The sequence below is a fragment of the Mus musculus genome, chromosome 1, assembly GCF_000001635.26.
Source record: "Mus musculus strain C57BL/6J chromosome 1, GRCm38.p6 C57BL/6J".
Classification (NCBI taxonomy): domain Eukaryota; kingdom Metazoa; phylum Chordata; class Mammalia; order Rodentia; family Muridae; genus Mus; species Mus musculus.
This window is the reverse complement of record NC_000067.6, coordinates 126,220,077-126,240,114: the sequence shown is the minus strand read 5'-3', so window position 1 is coordinate 126,240,114 and position 20,038 is coordinate 126,220,077. Positions and strand designations below refer to the sequence as shown.

Genomic DNA, 20,038 nt, shown 5'->3' with positions numbered 1-20,038 from the left:
GGGATGTTCTTTTAAAATCCTGTGATTTATCTCATGCTATTTTTCTCCCACTTTTAAATTTTAGTATGCTAGTATGGAACAAAAGCTGCCAGCAGTCCCCGGGAATGGGGACTTGGCTGCAGTGTTTGCGCAAGTACTACCTACAGCGGCCATATATTCTGAGCACCCTCCCCATCACCTCAAAACAAATGGGTCAATGAATCACAGGGGCTTAAGTTGCTCGGGTGCCTAGGAAAGCCTGTCAGGCCGTCTCTGGCCTTACTGCTTTTCTGTCTAGTGGATACTGTTTTAATCTTTTATTTATTTTTTGATAGTATCATATATGGATATAGTGATCATATCTACCCCTAGCTCTCCACCCCACTCCCCTCAGCACCCTCCACCATTCTTCCTTCCCACCTTTCTTTTTAATTTTGTTGTAACCCACAGAGTACACTTAGTGCCCACTTGTAATATCGACTGGTCTTCTTGGCTTGATATTTTACAGGTCTTGTGCAAGTTATCATAGCTACATTGAGTTCCTCCCCACCCTCCAGCTCTTACAGTCTTTATGTCCCATCTACAGTGGTACTCTATGGATCTTGGCGGGTGGGGGGTGGTAGAATGGCCCATGTAGTGTTGAGCCTTCAGTAGTCTTTTATCCTCAGCTCTTTGGTCAATGATGAGTCTCTCCATTATTGCTACCCATTACTGAAAGAAATGTCCCTGACCAAAGCTGAGATAAGCGCTGATCATGAGTATAGGCATAAATATTTAGAAGGCAGTTTGACAATATGCCCCTTTGAGAAAACAAGAGTTGCAGGTTTCCCACTGGAGCCTATGACCTCCTGGGTCATATGCTTTTGACCAGGTTAATAATACCAGGGATGAATTAGCTCCTATGGCACAGGCCATGAATCTAATGAGAATGGAGGTTGATTATCACCATACTCTTCATGCCACCATTGTGCCAATTGATTGATGTATAGTATAGCGTGTGCTTATGTTTTGAACAAATCAGATCCTCATTTCATCATTAACCATTGAGTGGTAGTGGTTTGTTAAACCTACTCTGAGCCTAGCCCAAACATTTGTCATGCAATTATTAGTTCTACAGAGTGGCCTAGGAGCCTGGAAGTATGCTGCCTGCCAGTAGTATAGTTCATGGGAAAAATGAAGACTGCAGGTTCTCAGATGGGATCACTGTTAAGAATAAATCTGTGTTGGCATGAAGATCTTTAAGTGAAATTAGCATCGTTTCAATTCTTAGTTCTGACACTTAGTGGGAATCCGGATACTTAATAACCACTCAAGCCAATTCTCTTATGTGTAAAGGGGACGGGGACATTTGGATGGCTCATGTATGTAACATACTTGTGGGCTCAATTGTTTAACTTTGAGGTTTAAGACTGTGATAGTTCATCTTTATTGCCAACTTGAATGGATTTGAAATTACTTTGCGAAGACTCTTCTAAGTATGATGATAAGGATGTTTACAGAGAATTCAATGAGGGAGGACCCACCCTAAATGTGGGCAGCTTCATTCCATGGCCCAAGGTCTTGGACTAAATTCAAGGAGAAAGTGAGTTGAGCAACAGCATTCATCTCTCTCTGCTTGCTGATTGTGGATGCTACGGATCCAGCTGATTGAAGCCCCTGCCATCACGCCTCTCCTGCATGTCAGATTGTACCATCAAATATGCCACTTGTATGGCTTCCTGTTGGGTATTTGGCTTCAATGATAAGAAAGCTAATACTCTTGCATATTTAGTGTTAGTCAGTACCATTTGTGTTCCAGAAGAATTTAACATTTCAGGCTAATTACACCCTAGTCTCTACCTTATATGCTTGAGTATAAATGACTGCTTATTTCAGTTTTTGCAATGAGTTAGTGAAGATGAGACCTACGGCTGGATATTCAGAAGGAAAGCATTCTATTGTCAACTTTGCTGAGGAAGGATATTGGTTTCACTTCCCTCTCATTCCTTTTCCTATCTTCAAGCTAAGGAACACAGGAATCTACAGATGTCACAAGATAAATAGCCATTGGATAAAGACATAGCACATTTGGTAAAGTGTTTCTAAGGCACGAAGTAGGATCTGAGCTCAGATCCTCAGCACACATGGAAAACACTGCACATGCAGGGGCCCATACTTGGAATTTCAGTTCTGGGGAACCAAAGCCAGGTAGCCCTCTGGAACTCATTGCCATACCCAGTAGAGATTACTTAAGGCGTTGTTGTTTAGGGAGGGACAATTTCCAGAAAGAAGTAAAGACGAGCAACACTTGAGAAATGCCACTTAAGGCTGACCTTTTCCCTACACACACACACACACACACACACACACACACACACACCACACCACACACACATACACACACCACACACACCACACACACACACACACCACACACACCACACACATCACACACACACCACACACATACCACACACCACACACACACCACACACCACACACCACACACACACAATTGGCAACTATTACCATCATCTCTGTATATGTAGTCTTTATGTCCATGTCATTTGATAAAAATAATAATAAAAGTCAAGAGATGCTTCAGAGATTAACTCAAGGGCACATTTGTCTGTGAGTATAAACATAAATAGAATAAAATAAACAGACATTATGTCTGTTAACTCAACAACACTGATAGCTACCCCTGGATCCTAAGATCTCCCCTGCCAAGTATTTACCAGAGCTGGACTTACTTCTGTGGAACGGGCCTCAAACCTAACCAGGAAGTAGTAGATTACTCCAATTATAATAGTGTTAATCAAGTCATTGATATCATCCCCTCTAAGGCTCAGGAACATTGAGAGATAGCAAGAGACAGAGTGTGGTGGTGGTGGTGGTGGTGGTGGTGGGGAAGGTTATGTAAGAACCAGAAGGGGTGCAAATTATCATCTTCTATGCATGGCACAGCCATTGCAATCACAAACTCATAACACCTGTGGGTGCCTGCACTGGGTCTTCATAAGACTGAGTTCTTCAATAGTCAGACTTGGACAGAGCAGGGGTTCACACAGCCCTACTCTTCATTAATGAACTGCTTGCTACTGACAGATTAAGGGAGAAAGTGGAAGTCATTGCCTTCGATTGTGTACCAACTGATGACTCTCTCAGGCACCAGTGCGTAATTCCAGTATAGTGCTCACACAGATGCTCTGGTAAAACTAAATGGGTCCCAAAATGAAAACTAAAGGCATGAATCTGGGAAAGGGACAGGTGGGGATGAGGGAGATTAATAGGGCTAGAAAGGAGATAAAAGAGAGTATTAGGGAGAGAGTAATGAGAATACATTATATACATGTGTGAAATTGTCAAATAAAATTAATCAATAAAAAAGAGATATTTCCTTTATTTCTTTTTTTAAATCTTTAAAGTGATTACCCCTGTCTTAGGGTTTCTATTACTGTGAAGAGAATCCATGACCACAGCAATTCTTATAAAGGAAACATTTAATTGTGGCTGCCTTACATAGGTTTAGTCTGTTTTCATCATGACAGAAAGAATGGCAATACTCAGGTGGACATAGTTCCTGGAGAAGGAGCTGAGAGTTCTACGTCTTGATCCACAGGAAGCAGAAGGAGACGGTGTGCCACACTGGGCATAGCTTGAGGTTGGGAGCCCTTAAAGCCTACCCCCATAGTGATCCACTTCCTTCAGCAAGGCATCCTACTCCAACAAGGCAATATCTCTTAGCAGTGCTACTGCCTGTGCACCAAGGAGTCAAGCACATGAGTCTATGGGGGAGGGGCAGGGATTCCTGTTAATCCACAACACTATCCATAAGTAACTGCCCACAGAAATGGCCCATGTCCAGCAATCTTTCCTGATACATGTTGCAGATCCTTGTTCCTGACTATCACCCAATGTGGCTCTGTAGGCCATTCATTCCTCAGAGACACGATATGGAGTGTACTAACTATATAGGGCCTAAGAAATAGGTGCAGCGAAATGATGGGCTTTTGTTTGTTTGTTTGTTGTTTTGGGTTTTTTTCTTTTTTCCTTTTTCTTTCTTTCTTTCTTTCTGTTTTTTTTTTTTTTTTTTTTTTTTTTTTTTTTTTGGTTTTTGGTTCTTCAAGATAGAGTTTCTCTGTGTAGCCCTGGCTGTCCTGGAACTCACTCTGTAGACCAGACTGTCCTTGAACCCAGAAATCCCCCTTCCTCTGCCTCCCAAGTGCTGGAATTAAAGGCGTGCACCACTACCACCTGGCTTTTTTTTTTTTTTTTAAGTGCCCAGGAAAATATGCATATTGGGAAGAGCACAGAGGATTTTTTTGAGAGAAGTCTTATAGGCAGATCTAATCCTAAATATGTTATATATTAAGTATTCCAAATCTCGAGTGGGATTCTAAGTATTTATCTGCTTACATTGAGATTTACAGGTGATTAAAATCATAGAATTATAAAGCCTGAAGAGCTTTGAGTTGTTCTAGGTTTGTGGGTTATGTTTAACTTGTGTGAGGTGTATGAGCTTGTGTCATAGCACACAGATGAGGGTCACATGACAACCTCAGGCATTCATCCAGGTCCCTGCCCTCCACCTTTATTGAGGTGGGGTCTCTTTATAGTCTTGTGCTGTGCGTTCCAGAATAAATAGGCTGTGAGCTTCTGGGGATCTTCCCACTTTTGCCTCCTCCTCCAGTTCCCTATAGGAACACCGGGTTCCAAAGCTCACACTGCTCTATCCTTGTTTTATGTGTTTCTTGGTTTTTCCAACACAAAGTCATTTTTACTCGTTGAATCTTCCTGCTAACCCCTGTATTTGTACATTGTTTTCAAAACATGAGGAAGTTGGTCAGAGAAATAAGTAATGACTATCAGGTACACAACTGTACTGAAGCAGAGGGGGAAAGGATGTAGATCTCACATGTCTATATGTTCTCCACCTTAGTGAACTAATAGCTGTAAAACTGGCCTAGAGAAGAACAGGCTTTCAATTGACAGTGAGCCAGGGCAAGGATGCAGCTCATTCAGGGGAAAGTTTGTCATGCATACAGGGACCTGCATTTGGTCCCCGGCACTATATAAACCTGGCACCTCCTGTATGTCCAGCGACTGGAAGGCAGAGACAGAAGGAACTCCCTTGATTATATCGTGCGGTAGTGGAGGCCAGCCTGGTCTAAATATGACCCTTTCTCCAAACAAATCAGTTAAAAACATGAAGACAGCAATGCAGTAGTAGTTGGGCTTTGAGAAGATTGGCTATGCCCCATCAAGTGTAATATCAAGACATTATAAACATAATAGAGTATCTTGCCCTCTGCCTTGACATGGGTTTCTTCGGTGTGTCTTGTGGTCCTGGGTCAGACATTCCTAGCATCATACATCAGAAATGGGGTAGCAACAGGAAGACTGTCATAGTGAGGTTGAGCTTTGAGGTTAAGTTTTGTAACATGTGATTGGACATACACACACACATGCTGACCTGTAGGTGCACATGTACCTACTCCTTCTTTGATCTCTAGAGGTTTTACTAAATTTATTTGTGTGTGTGTGTGTGTGTGTGTGTGTGTGTGTGTGTGGTGTTCAAGTGCATACACTATAGTGTGTATGTGGAGGTCAGAGGACAGCTTGTAAGCATTGGTTCTTTCCTTCCATTGTGTCTGACTCTGGATCATTCTTAGGTTGTCAGACTTCGCAGTAAGTCCATTACCCACTGAGCCATTTTATTGGCCCTCATTGACCATTAGGGGAAAAATTATGAACTCATTTTGGTAAGCAGTTTCTACTTTTATGCCTTATTCTGGAATCTTGTATGTTTCTATTTATCATTCATAAAACCAGAGACAGTCAAACATGTTTTGTCCATTAGTAGAGCCTTCCAAGAAAGTTGGGGTGCTTCAGAATCTTGGTGTCACTTTCTTTATAAGCCACCCAACACAGGGTTGTGCTGATAATGGCATCTGCTCTACCCACAGCAGTTACAATCATGGACATTGGAGTCCCAGATTTTTGTGCGATGACATAGAGAAGCACCATTTCAGAAGCCAGCCTCTGACTTCAGTAGCTGAAGTGGTTGTGTTTAATAAGCTGTGGGGAAATCTGTCTCTCTGACTTACCCCTACCATTCCTGTAGCCTGCCATTAAGTGCCTCTCATTTTCATTCTCATGTGAATACCATTTTCAATGATCAATTTTCTCTTTGTTTTCCTGATTACTGACAAACCTGGATATGGTAATATGCATTTCCCCTTAGCACTAGAGTGGAGGGATAGGCAACATCAGAAGTTCAAGGTCATCTTACGTCACAGATAAAGTGTAGTGAGTGGAAAAACATCCTGGGCTTCACAAGACCCTGTCTCAAAAAACAAAAACAAAAACAAAAACAAAAAACCCTGCATTGCCAGGAGAGGTAGCACGTGAGGGGGAGATAGGCCAATCTTTGCAAGTTCAAAACCAGCCTGGATGGCATAGTGAGTTATAGGCCAGCTGAGGCTACACAATGAAACTCTGTCATAAAAAGAAATAGGTATAAAACCAAATTAGCAATGCCAAAAGCTTTTGGAAAGTGAAGGTCATTTATATCTTACATTGAGGCTGTTGAACTTTGGGTGTCAGTTTCCCTGCAAAGTTCTCTAGAATAAAAGACTTCTGGCCCTGCTCCCAGGTACAGATTCACAGGGGCCGGGGTTTGCCAAAGAATCTGCATGTGACACAAGCCCTGCTTCTGTCCCTCTGCCCTTCCCTCTGTTGACTCCACAGTCATTTGCAGTTGGTATCAGAAGCCTTGAGCTAAGGATGTGCTAGTGATTTGTCATTGTTAGGCAAGCCACTACTAAAATATCTGAATTACAAGGTGGCCGTCAAACTCCAAGGTCATGCACATCATAGCTTAGTCAACTTCCACGTGAGCTCTTTCTGCAGTGTCTTCTTCCTTTTCTGATAACTGTGCTCGAGTTCAGACTCTTCACTGCTTCAGATACCCATCTGTCATCTCATCCTGGCCATCACCACATGTGCGCATGCAAAGCCAGAAGCAAGCACACATATCCATACACAGAGAAGCATGAACACACACATAGGTTCATGTACAAACAGAGAGGCATACGCTGCACCCAGAGATATGCACACAAAGACAAACAGACTTATATACACGCACATATCATTTATGTACACCAAGATACACACACACACACACACACACACCCTTGAAAATAGCCTTTGACTTCCTGCTCAGTAACATTTTACTTTGTTAGCCTGTGAAGAAATTCTGTCACATGTACTCTGTTCTACTCCACCCTCCAGCTTCATCTCTGGCCCCAACTCCTCCATTTCCTCCAAGTTCCTTTCAGACTCTCCCAGTTAGGTACCCACTTCCTACTCCTGACCACCCTTCTTTCTTTCCTGATAAGCTTCCCTGTTTATCCAGATCTCAGTTCATCAACAATCCTGCACTTGCCACTCCTGTGTATTCTCATATGACTGTAACATGCGTGTGTATGCACATGAGTACAGGTGCTCATATACATGTGTGCATGGAGGTCATAGGTCACGATTCTTCCCCTATCAATCACTTCATTGTTTAAGATAGAGTTCCTCATTGAACCTGGAGCTCACTGGTTGTCTAGACTTCTTGGCTGTCTCTATTGTTCTGTTCCATTGCTGGGATGGCAGGAGGGCACCACCCTGCCCAACTTTTTAAGTGGCTGCTGGGGACCTGACCTCAGATCCTCATGCTTGAACAGCTAGTGTTTTTATCAGCTGAGTCATCTCAGTCTTATGTATATTTTTATACAGCGTCTCTCACTGGGACTGAGCGCTCCTACTATGACGAGGGTAGTTAGCTGGTGAGACTAAGGCACCTGCTTATCGCCTCCCTACTTCTGGTATTACAGGTGTGCGATGCCACGCCCAACATTTTGTGTGGTTTAAGGACCAAACATGGGTCCTCATGCAGGTACAGCACTGTACCCTCTGAGCCATGATTCCAGCCCTCTGCATTGCTTTCTCTTAAAGCACCTGGAAACTTCCTCACACTCTGTGCTGAGATGCCTGTGACATTTTGATTAGCAGCAATATTACTGCATGGTATGCTCCATTAGAAAGGGGACCGTGTGTGCCTTATACCTCCATGTCCTGGGCATTCTCTCCAGTGCCTGATTCATTACTGCTCATCAAATATTGACTGGATAGATAGATGAGTTAATTCAATCATAAAGTCAGAGAACCTCATGGAACATTGGAGTCCTACTGTGAACCTGACTGAAAGAAGCAAAGCACTTGAAAGTCAATTAAAACCCGTGTGAACATCCCAGCCAAGGACTGCATGATCATTTTCTTCCACATGTACTTTAATGTTTTTTGAGTCAGGGTCTCAGATAGCTCATGCTTGGCCTTGTTCTTGCTATGTAGCTGGAGATCACTTTGCCCTCTTCCCAAGTTTTAGATTACCAGTATGCACCATCATATCCAGTTTATCAAGTGCTGGGGATAGAACCTAGGGCTTCATGCATGTTAATTGGCTACTTTACCAATCCCACATCCCAGCCCCTCCTCCACATTCACTTAAGCCTCCTACTTCATAGACTGAAGCATCATCTTTCGGCTGATGTAGAGCTAGGCTGCCTGCTCCCGAACTAAATGAGCTCCCCGGACTGTGATTCCTCAGAGTTAACCTGAAGCAGCAGCGTGCAGCGTGCGTTGATTGATACTGTTTTACATAGGCCTGATGATGCGGAGTGTTCCAGAAGAAAGGAGGTGCCTTCCCTCACTGGTGAATCACTGCCTTGCTTACCACTTAGAGAAATGAATGGCTCTAAGGGAAGCTTTATGTACTGACAGGCAGACTATGATTTAATCTCTTCAGTGCTAACTGAGCCCCTAAATCTTTACCTTCAAGGGGACGGGCTCGTATTTGTGGTGCAAACAAGATCATGGCTCCAGCCATATATGAAATATGTGGGGGCAAGCATTGTTTGTGTAGCAGCTCCGCTCTGAGGACTCCACGGCTGGTTAAAGTCTAGAGAGGGGAAAGCAGTCACCTCTGGAACCACCTTTCCCTCTTCACAGGCTGGTATCCTCCAAGTGGCCTTGTCTTGCTTTCCTGGCTTGAGTCTGGGAAGTTGGCGGGAAGAAAGTGTTTTATCTAGAGCTACAGGTTTCTGATCTCTGTCTTGTATTCTTGGCCACAGTTTTCCAGTGTTTCTCTCTGTCTCTGTCCCCCTGTACTCTGTCTCTATGCTTCTTTCTCTCTGTCCCTCTATCTCTCTGTCTTTCTGATAGTGTGCCTCTTTGTCTCTCTGTCTCTCTCCCTATCTGTTACTCACTCTGTTGTTCTTGGTCTTTGTCTCTCTAGCAGTACCTACTTATCTCTCTGCCTGTGGCTGTCTCTGTCTCTCTGTAGCTATCTTTCTGTCTTTCTCTATAACTTGTTATCCTCTATCTCCTTTATTGTTCTTTCTCCTTCTAGGTGCCTCCCTCTCTCTCTCTCTCTTTTAATTGGCAAAGATAGTAAACTTTCTGCTATTTTGTCTGATTGTGTGTTAGTTACACTTATGATTTTTTTTCAAACATTGGCATGGTTTAATGGGTTTAAGCTAAACGTAGAAGCCATCCAGCCTGAAATGGACAGCCATGGACTGCTGATGGGTGCGGCCATGTTTCCTGCAGGCCTGCCTCCATTCATTTTCGGCTTGCTTGGTCTCTTCTAGAAGGCCCCTTAGATTTGTATTCTTTTTTCAAGATTATTTGCATTTATTTCTAATGATTTTTTTTGGCATTTATTTCATTGTAGTGTGTGGACATGCCTGTGCCATGAGCCATGTGTGGAGGCAGAGGGCAGCTTATGGGAGCTGCTGTTCTCCTTCCATGTGAGGCCCTCAGGAATCCTCCTCAGGTTGTCAGGCTTAGCAGTAGACATCCCTCCTAAGCAGTCTTGCCATCACACGAAAAAGAACCTGAACCTTCAAAGCCTGACTCTAGAGCTGAGGCTTTAGTAGTTTTAAAAGTAAACTCATTTGTTCTTTTAAAAAGATGGGGAAAAAGAATTTCAAAAGTAATATCACTTGTTTAAAAAAAATGAAAAAAAAAAGGATTTATTGAAAAATAGAATTGACCAAACTAGAAGGCAAATTTAGGTTTTCAATCTAGATTTATCTTCTTCCCCAAAGTAGAATACATCTCACTGGCAAACAACTGGGGAAGGTGCGGGGAAGGTGCCTAACCATAGTAGAATTGTTTGTAGGTTGGTGAGGTTATCTTCTGCTTCTTCTTTTCATTTAGACACAATCTCTCATATCCCAGCTTCTCTTCCAACTCACTATGCAGCTAAAGCTAGCGTTGAAGCCTTGATCTTTGTGTTTTCTGGGGTTCTCTGGAGGAATAGAACTGGTAGGAAATTTTTTTCCTATATGTAACATATATAGAGAATGTATTAAAGTAGCTTACAGGCTGTGGTCCAGATAGTCCAGCAATGGCTGTCTCCTGACAGAAAGGCCAAGAATCCTGTATTGACCAACCCATGAGGCTAGCCTGGTCTCCAGTATACTCTGGAATCCTGAACAAGTAAGTTCTTATACCAGCAAAGGACTGCCTCAGCCGCAGGAGAGATGAATTTGTCAGTAGAAGTGATGACAAGCAGGCAAAAGAGCAAAAGCTTTCTTCCGTGTGTGTGTGTGTGTGTGTGTGTGTGTGTGTGTGTGTGTGTGTGTGTTTTAATATGGGATGCTACCAGTGTGACTTAGACTGAGAGTTAAGTCTTCTCAACTCAGATGAACCAATCAAAGTATTCTTCATAGATATGCCCAGGTACTTAGGTTTTAGTTGATCCCAAATATGGCCAAGTTTACAGCCAACATTAGCTATCACAGTCCTCCTGTCTCCCTGTCCCACATGCTGTGATTCATAACTGGCTTTAAGTCCTTGTCTTCTAATGAGCCAGCTATACACTGATGGTCCAAATGCTAATGAGGAACTGAGTGGTGAAGAGGTGTTTCTTAGTGGACTTCTCTTCTTTCTCTTCTCTTCTCTTCTCTTCTCTTCTCTTCTCTTCTCTTCTTTCTCTTCTCTTCTCTTCTTTCTCTTCTCTTCTCTTCTTTCTCTTCTCTTCTCTTCTCTTCTCTTCTCTTCTCTTCTCTTCTCTTCTCTTGTCTGCCCTGTGGAATCTGAGGGTCTCTGTCTGTTCCCATCCATGGTGCTGCCAACTCTGGCACACAGTGTCCCTCTAGTTCTTCCAGAAGTCCACATTCCCAGCCCTGGATGGGGCACCCACTTACAGCTGCAATGCCTTTCAGCTAGAGTTCTCTTTCCTTCTCTGCCCTCTTCAGTGTTCATTTTCTTCTCTCTTGTCACCGAGCTTGGCCACAGGCAATTAGAGAAGCATGATGACAGTCAGGTTCCCTAACCACCTTCTCACTAGGAAAGGGAAAGCCCACTGTCCTTTCTCCTGCCATCATCCTTACTACTGAGTGTGTTGATACACTGTGTCTTGAGTTGTTGAATTGTGAAGATTTTAACATAGGAAGGAACATTCAGTTCACCTGGAACTTTACATAAGGGGGAAACGGAGATGAAATGCTTGAGGGATTGCTCCAGCAAGACACCATGCTTAGTTCATAAACACTACAGCATTATCAGTCCCACAAGGAAAGTATTTTGAGATCTGTATGAAGCTGCACGTTGAATCCAGGGTTTCTGATGGAACAAACATGGTAGTCTGAGCTACCACAGGAGATGCTTTTGGTAAGCTCTAAGTGTATACCTTTCAGTGTCACTAACTGCCTGTCATTGCTATACAAAGGCTTTCCAACTGGTCTAACTGCTTACAGTTCTACCTGCTGCACCTTGCTCCTCCGCATTTCCCATGGCAGCAGTTGGAATGGTGCTTCCCTTACTTGGCCTCCATTTCTTTTGTTCCAAGAAGAAGTAAACTGAATTCATTTCCATAGCTTGTAAGACCCTCTTTGGTGTAGCTCTTTATGATCATGTGTGTGTGTGTGTGTGTGTGTGTTTACATGTGTGTGCAGGTATACATGTGTGTACAACTGTGCATATACACATATGCACATGTACATACATATTTATAGAAGGCATAAATCAACATTGACTGTCATCCCTTAGGTCCCATCTACCATGTTGTATTCTTTTTGTTTGTTTTGGAGACAAGGTCTCTGACTGGCCTGGAATTTGCCAAGTAGGACAAACTGGCTGGCCACCAGCGAACCACACGGATCATCCAGTCTCCATGAGCCCAGGGCTGGAATTATACATGTGCATCACCATGACTAGCTTTTGTTTTACATTTTAAGCTATTAAACGTTCATGAGGGTTTTATTTGTTTTATTGTTGTTGGTGTTGGTGGTGTTTACTTATTTTTATTATTTGAGGATTGTTTGAGGATTTTAGAGTTAATTGAACTCCCATCTACCCTCTCCTGCCCCTCCCTGCTTTTCCCACCACTTTCTGCTCCCAGCATCATATAATTGTCTTTATTCTTAAGACCCATTGAGTACACTTAGTGATAGCAGGATGGTAATGGGCATAGGGTATCTCCTGGAGCATAGTTGGCCTTTCAGAGAACATATCCCTGGAGAAACTCTCACTCTCTTAGCAGCCATTAGTTATCAGCCTTCTTCAGCCTTCCTCCTCTCTCTGGGGTGGGATTCTGTCTGGCTTGATCTTGTGCAGGTCTTATGCATGCTGCTATAGCCTCTGTGCTTTTGAACATGCTTTCTGGAAATGAACCACACACAGGTCTGTCTTATGCATACTGCCATAGCCTGTGTGCTTTATGAAGTGAGTTCTGGAAATCCACCACTCACGGGTCTTAATGCTTGCAAGGCAAGCCTTTTACGTACTGTCATCCCCCAGCCGTGGCTTCTTTCCTGTTCACCTTCCTCTCACATCTCCTTGGCTCCAGCACAGAGGCTCTCTCTCTCTCTCTCTCTCTTTTGCCCACAGGGAGAATTTCCCCTCTCCTCAGCATTTGCTTCAACAGTTCTTCTGCTTGGACTGTCTCCCCCCAACCCCCAGAGCCCACCCCTCTCATCATTTAGTAGTCGCATAGAAAGACAGCTTCTCAGGTGGTTCCATTCCGATGTCACCGAGTCGAATCCCATACTGTCCCTAATTATACCCCGTCCATCAGAGAGATCTGTTGGATCTGTGTTTTCATGGCACTTACCACTTGCAACAGTTATATCACCCAAACAGTTGGCTTTCCATTTGTTTGTTTCCCAACATTAACAGTAATTTCAGTAATTAACAGTAATTGTAAGGACTGGGTTCTGTTTTTCCTGTCTTGAGCACCTGGATCAATAAATTGTTTATGATGTTAAACAACAAACAAAACAAAACAAAACGAAATAAACAAAACCCCAAAACCTCTGTGTACTGAGTGCATTGATGAACTGTGTTTGGACTCTGGTCAGGAATTTCTTTTCTTATGTTTTCTTATGACTGTGAAATGTAACCCTGTCCCATATGCCCATGTGTTTAAACACTTGGTCCCTGATGGTAGTGCTATTTGTGAGTTTTGGGGATGTGGAGCCTTCCTAGAGGAAGTAGGACAGTGGAGTTGGGCTTTGAGGTTTTACAGCCCCAGTGTCACTTGCTGTTCCCTCTCTGCTTCCTAAATGCAGATACACTGTGACCAGCCAGCTTTCTGACTCTGATATCATGGTTTGCTTTGTTTTGTTTTTACATTTTAGGCCTTTTTGTTGGAAGGTGGCTATTTCTGGCATCCCTCAAAGCACATGTTGGCAAATAAGGTAGCATTTGTGAGTATAAAGAAAGCTAGGATGTGCCCTAATAAGGAAGTAGGGATGCTATATTTGGGCATGAGGGTATATTCCTGGAGTCTGTTTCAGTAGTAAACAATCAACAGTATGCATTTTACATAATAACTTTACATAGAATCACTCCAGAATCCAGGTGAGATACTAATTGCCTTGTAGAAGTATTGTGATGAAATTTAGCACATGTTAATTGAGTGTTCATGACAATGCCCTGGAACACAGCTCCTGTGAGTAATGAAAACCAGTTACCTATGCATAAATGCATGCTGACAATCTTAGGTAGGGGACAAAAAGAAATTATCAAGACTTATTGAACATTAAGTGGCCCAAACTCATTAGCTGAGCTGCTAAAGAGTAGATGTGAAATATGCCCTTCACATTCTAAGCTTGTTTGTGTTTTACTCACCGCACTAGGGTTTTCCCTTTGTCTTAATTAACTATGAAATCCTAACGTGCATGCAAGCGTGTCCCATAGGACACAAATGGAGTTTAGAGAACAGCTTATGAGAATTGCTTCCCTCCTTCCACTGTGTGGGACCTGGAGATTGAACTCAGGTCACCCTGCTTCTTGGTAAGAGCCTGTGTGTGCTCAGCCACCTCCCTGGCCCTGATACTTGGTCTTCAAAGAGAAACACAAGAATCTTTTTTTCTTCAAAGTTGAGTTGTTAACAAGGTGCATTCAGTTCTGGGTTTTATCACGAGTTTGGAATTCTGGCCAGTAGTGAAGCTTTGAGAGTCACAGCTGTGAAAACACTATGGGCCCCTATCCTTTGTTCCTTCTGTAGTTTAACTTAAACTGGTCTAGCACTTACCTGAGAGGAACTCACATCCACCATGGGAGTGGACACATCTATTCATGGTATCTAAGCATCACTGGTGTGTGTGTGTGTGTGTGTGTGTGTGTGTGTGTGTGTGTGTGTGTGTGTGTTTGCGCGCGCACGTGTATGTGCATGTTTGTTCAGGGCCATCTCGCATCACACTCTTCAGGTACTATCCACTTAGAGTTTTTATTTTGTTCTGTTTATAACTATAGAAACAGCAGCTTATTCGTTGGCCTTCCAATGACTCCCCAGAAGTGGGATCACGGGTGCCACCATACTTGACTTACGCTGTAGGATGTAGGGATGGAACTTGGAAACTTGTGTTCACAAGGCAAACATTTTATGAACTGAGTCACCTCCCCAACCAGGCATCATCACTTTCTTCATCCACAGGGTATTGATTATATACAGAGATCATAGATAAAACTATATTCAGAAGTCTTCACAAAACAAACTAGCATGGATCAACCTGGTGAAGTGTTTTATACATATGTATGTTATACATATAGACATATAAGCTTTATATGCATGTGCAATATAGGATATACTTTTTTACATATTTCATGATGCATTTAAAAAATGTTAAAGTGTAATGGGCTCTTCAAAGCATCTTGGTGAAGGCAGTTTGAGAACTCATGCCTCCCCTGCTATTGTTTCCTTCTAAATAGATAACATGAGTTCCTTAAAGGTAGGGATTATCGTGTTTTGCTTTGGTATTTTTAGGTGATCTTAACTTAGTACTAAATATAAAGAAGTCTGCCAGTAATGGATAATCCAGTTTAGGCCAACTGGTTGGCAACCTGCTCTACCAGAGCTTAGATTCTACAGTGTGTGTTGGGAGTTACATACTGTGCTAGGATGGTTTTACCTGGTGTGTGATTGAGAGGCCTTGGTATTTACACAACAGATGGAATATTGTTCATATGATGCTCTCCTTTTGTATAATTGTGTGTGATGGGTGTCTTTGTGTGCATATAAATAAATGCATATGCAGCTGAGGGGGCAGAGGACACCTTGGGATGTTGGTCCTCAGCTCTCTCCTTGCTGGGATAGGATGTCTTGTTCACTGCTGTGTATGCAAGGCGAGGTGGCCTGTATGCTTCCCTGGAGTCTCCTGTCTCTGCCTCCTGCCTCACTGTAGGAGTTCTGGTAGTATAAACACCCAAGATTGTGTCTGGCTGTAACATAACTTATGGGAGATTAGAGCTCAGGGCCCCCCACTTGGACAGCAAGCACTTTTACCCATTCAGCCATCTCTGTCACCCATTGTATGGTGTTCTCTTGATATTTATTTTTCCCTTTAAAGCAAGAGCTAAGGAAAAGTCTCAAATTAACACTTCGAAACTTCCAAAAAGCTGTCAGAGACACAGTTGAGTGTGGAGCTTCCAACAGGGAGGCAAGATAAGACAACAGCACTTTATGTCAGCCTGGAGGCTCTACAACAAATCCTGAAGTGTTAGAAGGGAGACACAGGGGTCCTTAGAAATTGGGTTATTCCTGGCTGGCGTAACTATTTGTTTTGAGCATGCAGTTCTACCTGGCTGGGGAGATATATCACCAGGGCATGTGCTTGCTCTGCAAACATTAAAAAAAAAAAAAAAACTAAATTCATATCTCAAGAAGCTATGTATATGTCAAATAGACATGCAGGTCTACCTAAAATTGCAGCCTTGAAAGACAGGGATCCATACATATATATGCCCCCCCCACACACACACACATGCAAACACCTGCACATATACATGCATATCATACACAAATAAAAATGGAATAAAAATATGAAATTACCATTTAAATTTTTATGATACGTATTTTTCCTTAAATTAATTAATCTGTTATATATCCATTGAATTTTATGATCCTCTTTGCCTTTTACAAGTGAAGGCATCAAGACAAGTTGAGGTTTTCTCAGCTTAAAGCACAGTTGGATTGCATTGCGTTAATATAATTAGATTAATCATATAATTGTGCCTGAACCTTGGTGACCTCTGCAGATGCTCCAACTGGACAGATAACGTGCATCTTCAGATGTTGTGGCCCTACATGCATCTTCAGATATTGTGGCCCTATAGCTTTACTTTACCAGAGTTTAGGGGGAAAACAAAACAAATCAAAATTTAAAAAGACAACTTGTAAGGTAGGACTGGGAAAACCACTACAACTAATAAAGTACTTATGGGTTTAGCTTCATTTGCCAGCCTGAGGACCTTAGTTCAGTCCACAGATCCCATGTAAAATGCTTAGGAATGGTGATGTTTGCTTGAAAACCCAATACTGGGGCCTTGGGAAATGACAGAACCCTGGGGCTTGCTGTCATTGATTACGTGGTGGAGTTTTAGATTGGTGAGAATTCTTTTTTTTTTCCATTTTTTATTAGGTATTTAGCTCATTTACATTTCCAATGCTATACCAAAAGTCCCCCATAGCCACCCACCCCCACTCCCCTACCCACCCACTCCCCTTTTTTGGCCCTGGCGCTCCCCTGTACTGGGGCATATAAAGTTTGCTGGTGAGAATTCTTGTCTCAAAAAAATAAATAAAGTCATGGACCTCCTTCATACATGCACACACATGTGTATGTATGTATACATATGAACCCTTGCATGTGTACATATTCCACAGACAGAATAAAAATCTACTTTGTCCACTAATATAAGCACTGCTCACCTTGCTTGCTAGTTCTGTCTTTACCTCAGCCCAGGAAAGGTCCAGACTTCTCTCCTTTAGAATAGCTATATTCCAGCTGTAGATTAGTGAAAGCAGTGATTTTTTTTTTCTTTCTGGTTTCAGGAAGGACTACCTGATGAAGAGAGAAAAGAGCAAGCAGCACTGGGTGATCTCCATGTGGTGGCAGCTGATGAGGACTCAAGAAGCGAGCACAGTAGTGTGGAGGAGGGAAAGGAAGACAGCAGACTGCTCCTGAAGAGACTGAAGGCCCTGGAGGTAAGCCACCCCACCATCCACCCACTGAGAGAAAAACCTGTAGCCACTGGCACTGATTGGGAGTCCGTGTCTTCCTCTCTTAGTTCTCCCAGACTGATACAGTCACCAGTCGGCCACTAGAATCCCTTCCTCAACACCGGACACAGTTAAAATTCTCTGCACTGGAAAGGTCTTGACCTGATAAACCCAGCTCCATTGCCTTCAAAGGGAAAAAAGAGCAGAACAGCTCGCTTCTAATCATAGTCGCTAAAATTGCAAGCACTTCAGGCAGGGAATGTAGAAAACTTGACTTTCTTCTCCCAATGCCACATAACACGGATATGTCGGTGAGTGAAGGAGCATAAGACCCAATAGTAGATACAATGGTTGTGAAAGGTATGCATATGCTTACATACAGATTTTAGTGGTATTTTTTGATAGATACATTTCATTTGTAAATAAGGCAAGTGTAGATATGGACAGGTAACATACATGTAGAGAGAACCAGCACTAAGGTAAGGGGTCTGTGAAGGAGACCTCAGTGCATCACAGCTCTCCAGCAGGGCTCCAGATGATCTGACTTAGAGGCGTTTATATCATGTCAACTGTTCCTCTATCCATCTTCCTACCTGCCATCAGAGAACCTCATGCTTAGTTGTTCTTGTTTGAGTATTTGACGCTCTAGGTATTTGGGATATGTGAGACTTAAGTGAAGATATTAGCTTGACCTATCCCAGAGGATCATTTGGAAAGAGAGTCTAAATGAGGGGTTGTATAAATTTGGTTGGACTTTGATATGTCTATGGGAAAATGTCTAGATTGCCTTGGTGGATCTAGAAAGTTCCAGCCCACTGTGAGCAGCACAATTCCCTAGACAGGAGGTCCTGAACTGTCTTAGAGTGGAGAGAGGGGGAACTGATTCCAGGATATACAACCATTCTCTCTCTGTTCTTGACTCTGAGTGTGACTTGTACCCCTTCCTCCGTGATGTTCCCACAATTATGGAACATAACCTGGAACTATAAGTTGTAAATCCTTTCTTCTCTAAGATTTGCTCTTTATCAGGATATTTTATCTCAGAATAGGAAATAAAATTAGAACATCCATCTTCTAAATATACATAAAATGCCTGAGGATGTAACTTAGTGGGTAATGTGCTTGCCTAGCATGCTGGTAGCTCTGAGTTCTGTCCCCGGATTGTAAAAAATTAGGCATGGTGTTATAGACCTGAAATCCCAGCACCCAGAATTGAGGCAGGAAGATAAGGAATTCAGGATCATCTTTGATTACAAAGTTCCAGGATAACCTGGGCTACATGAGAACGAGCAACAAAAGATAACAAAAAACCAAAGGATTGATAATTGAAACATAGTTCTATTGTAGGGCCCACAGAATCATAATATGGAGAACCAGGATGAGGAGTGTGTGGCCTTGCTCCCTGCTTACTGTCCACAGCCCTGCCTCTGATCTCTGGTATTCATTAGAAGAAGTGCTGGCCTTTAGATTCTTATTTTCTTAAAACAATGAGCACTTGAGCCAGATCCTCAGAATTTTGTTTGAATCCTCTAAAAGCTTCAGCTACCCAATTTCTTTCTGTTTTTCTATCCTTGCTTGGAAAAAATGAAGATAATAATAGTACACAGCCTTACTAAAAAGCAGTGAGATTAAACCACTTATTATGTCTACAATTCCCTTATACTTCCCATCTATGTTCCTGTTTTATCTCTGTTGCTGTGATAAAAATACCCTGGAGTCAAAGCAACTGAAGGAGTTTATTTCAGCTTACAACCCCAGGTATCAGTTCATCATTTCTGGGAAGTGAAGACAGGAACTTCAAAGAGCTAGCCACAGCATATCCACCTTCTGGAGCAGAGAGAAGTGAACACATGCATGCTTGCTCGCCTGTCTCCTTGTTTGTGTTCACATCGATGCCTCTACCTATATGCAGTCTAGAGCCTTACACCAGGGAATGGTGACACCCGAAGTGGGCTAGATCTTTCTACATCAATTAATATTTATAATGAAGTGAGCCCATGCCCACAAGCCAATTCAATCCAGATAATTTCCCACTGAGACTCTTCTGAGGTAATTCTAGATTGGGTCAAGTTGACACTTGAAGCTAACCATAACCTCAGTCATGTGCTTCCTGTTCATCTGAATAGGATAAGTAATACAAAACTTTGATTGGGAAGACTCAGGTACTCCACACAGACATTCCTGAAAACGGATGGGTGGGCAAAGGTTTTCAGATCCCAAACAGAAGAACCATTGACTAGGGAAACTTCTGGTTCCCTTAGAGGAAGGGGAAGGAATTACCTGTGTCCCTGGGGGCTTCATACCTTGGTAGGTGTTTTTTAATAGACTTAGGAAACAGTCTTAAGGGAAGGGGAGATTCCATCAAAGAGTATTAAGAAACCCCACATGGACTGGAGTCAGCTGGAATGAATTGCTATTCCATGTACTTCCGTTGTTAGTTCTTAGTTAATGACGCCAGTGAAACTGGTCTTAGTTCATCTCACTGTCAGGAGAACACAGTGAAGGACATTTTATTTA

At 42.6% G+C, this 20,038-nt stretch overlaps 1 protein-coding gene across 21 annotated transcripts in view; it reads left to right on the top strand.

The window, feature by feature from the left end:
• The window catches only part of Nckap5 (NCK-associated protein 5), a 917,161-nt gene that overhangs the window by 590,682 nt on the left and 306,441 nt on the right, over nucleotides 1–20,038 (top strand). For all 21 annotated transcript variants that reach the window (NM_176957.3, NM_001081756.1, NM_172484.3 and 18 more), the window contains one exon: nucleotides 17,354–17,506. In NM_176957.3, the coding sequence (NP_795931.2) occupies nucleotides 17,354–17,506 (153 nt within the window). The remainder of the gene's footprint in view (nucleotides 1–17,353; nucleotides 17,507–20,038) is intronic.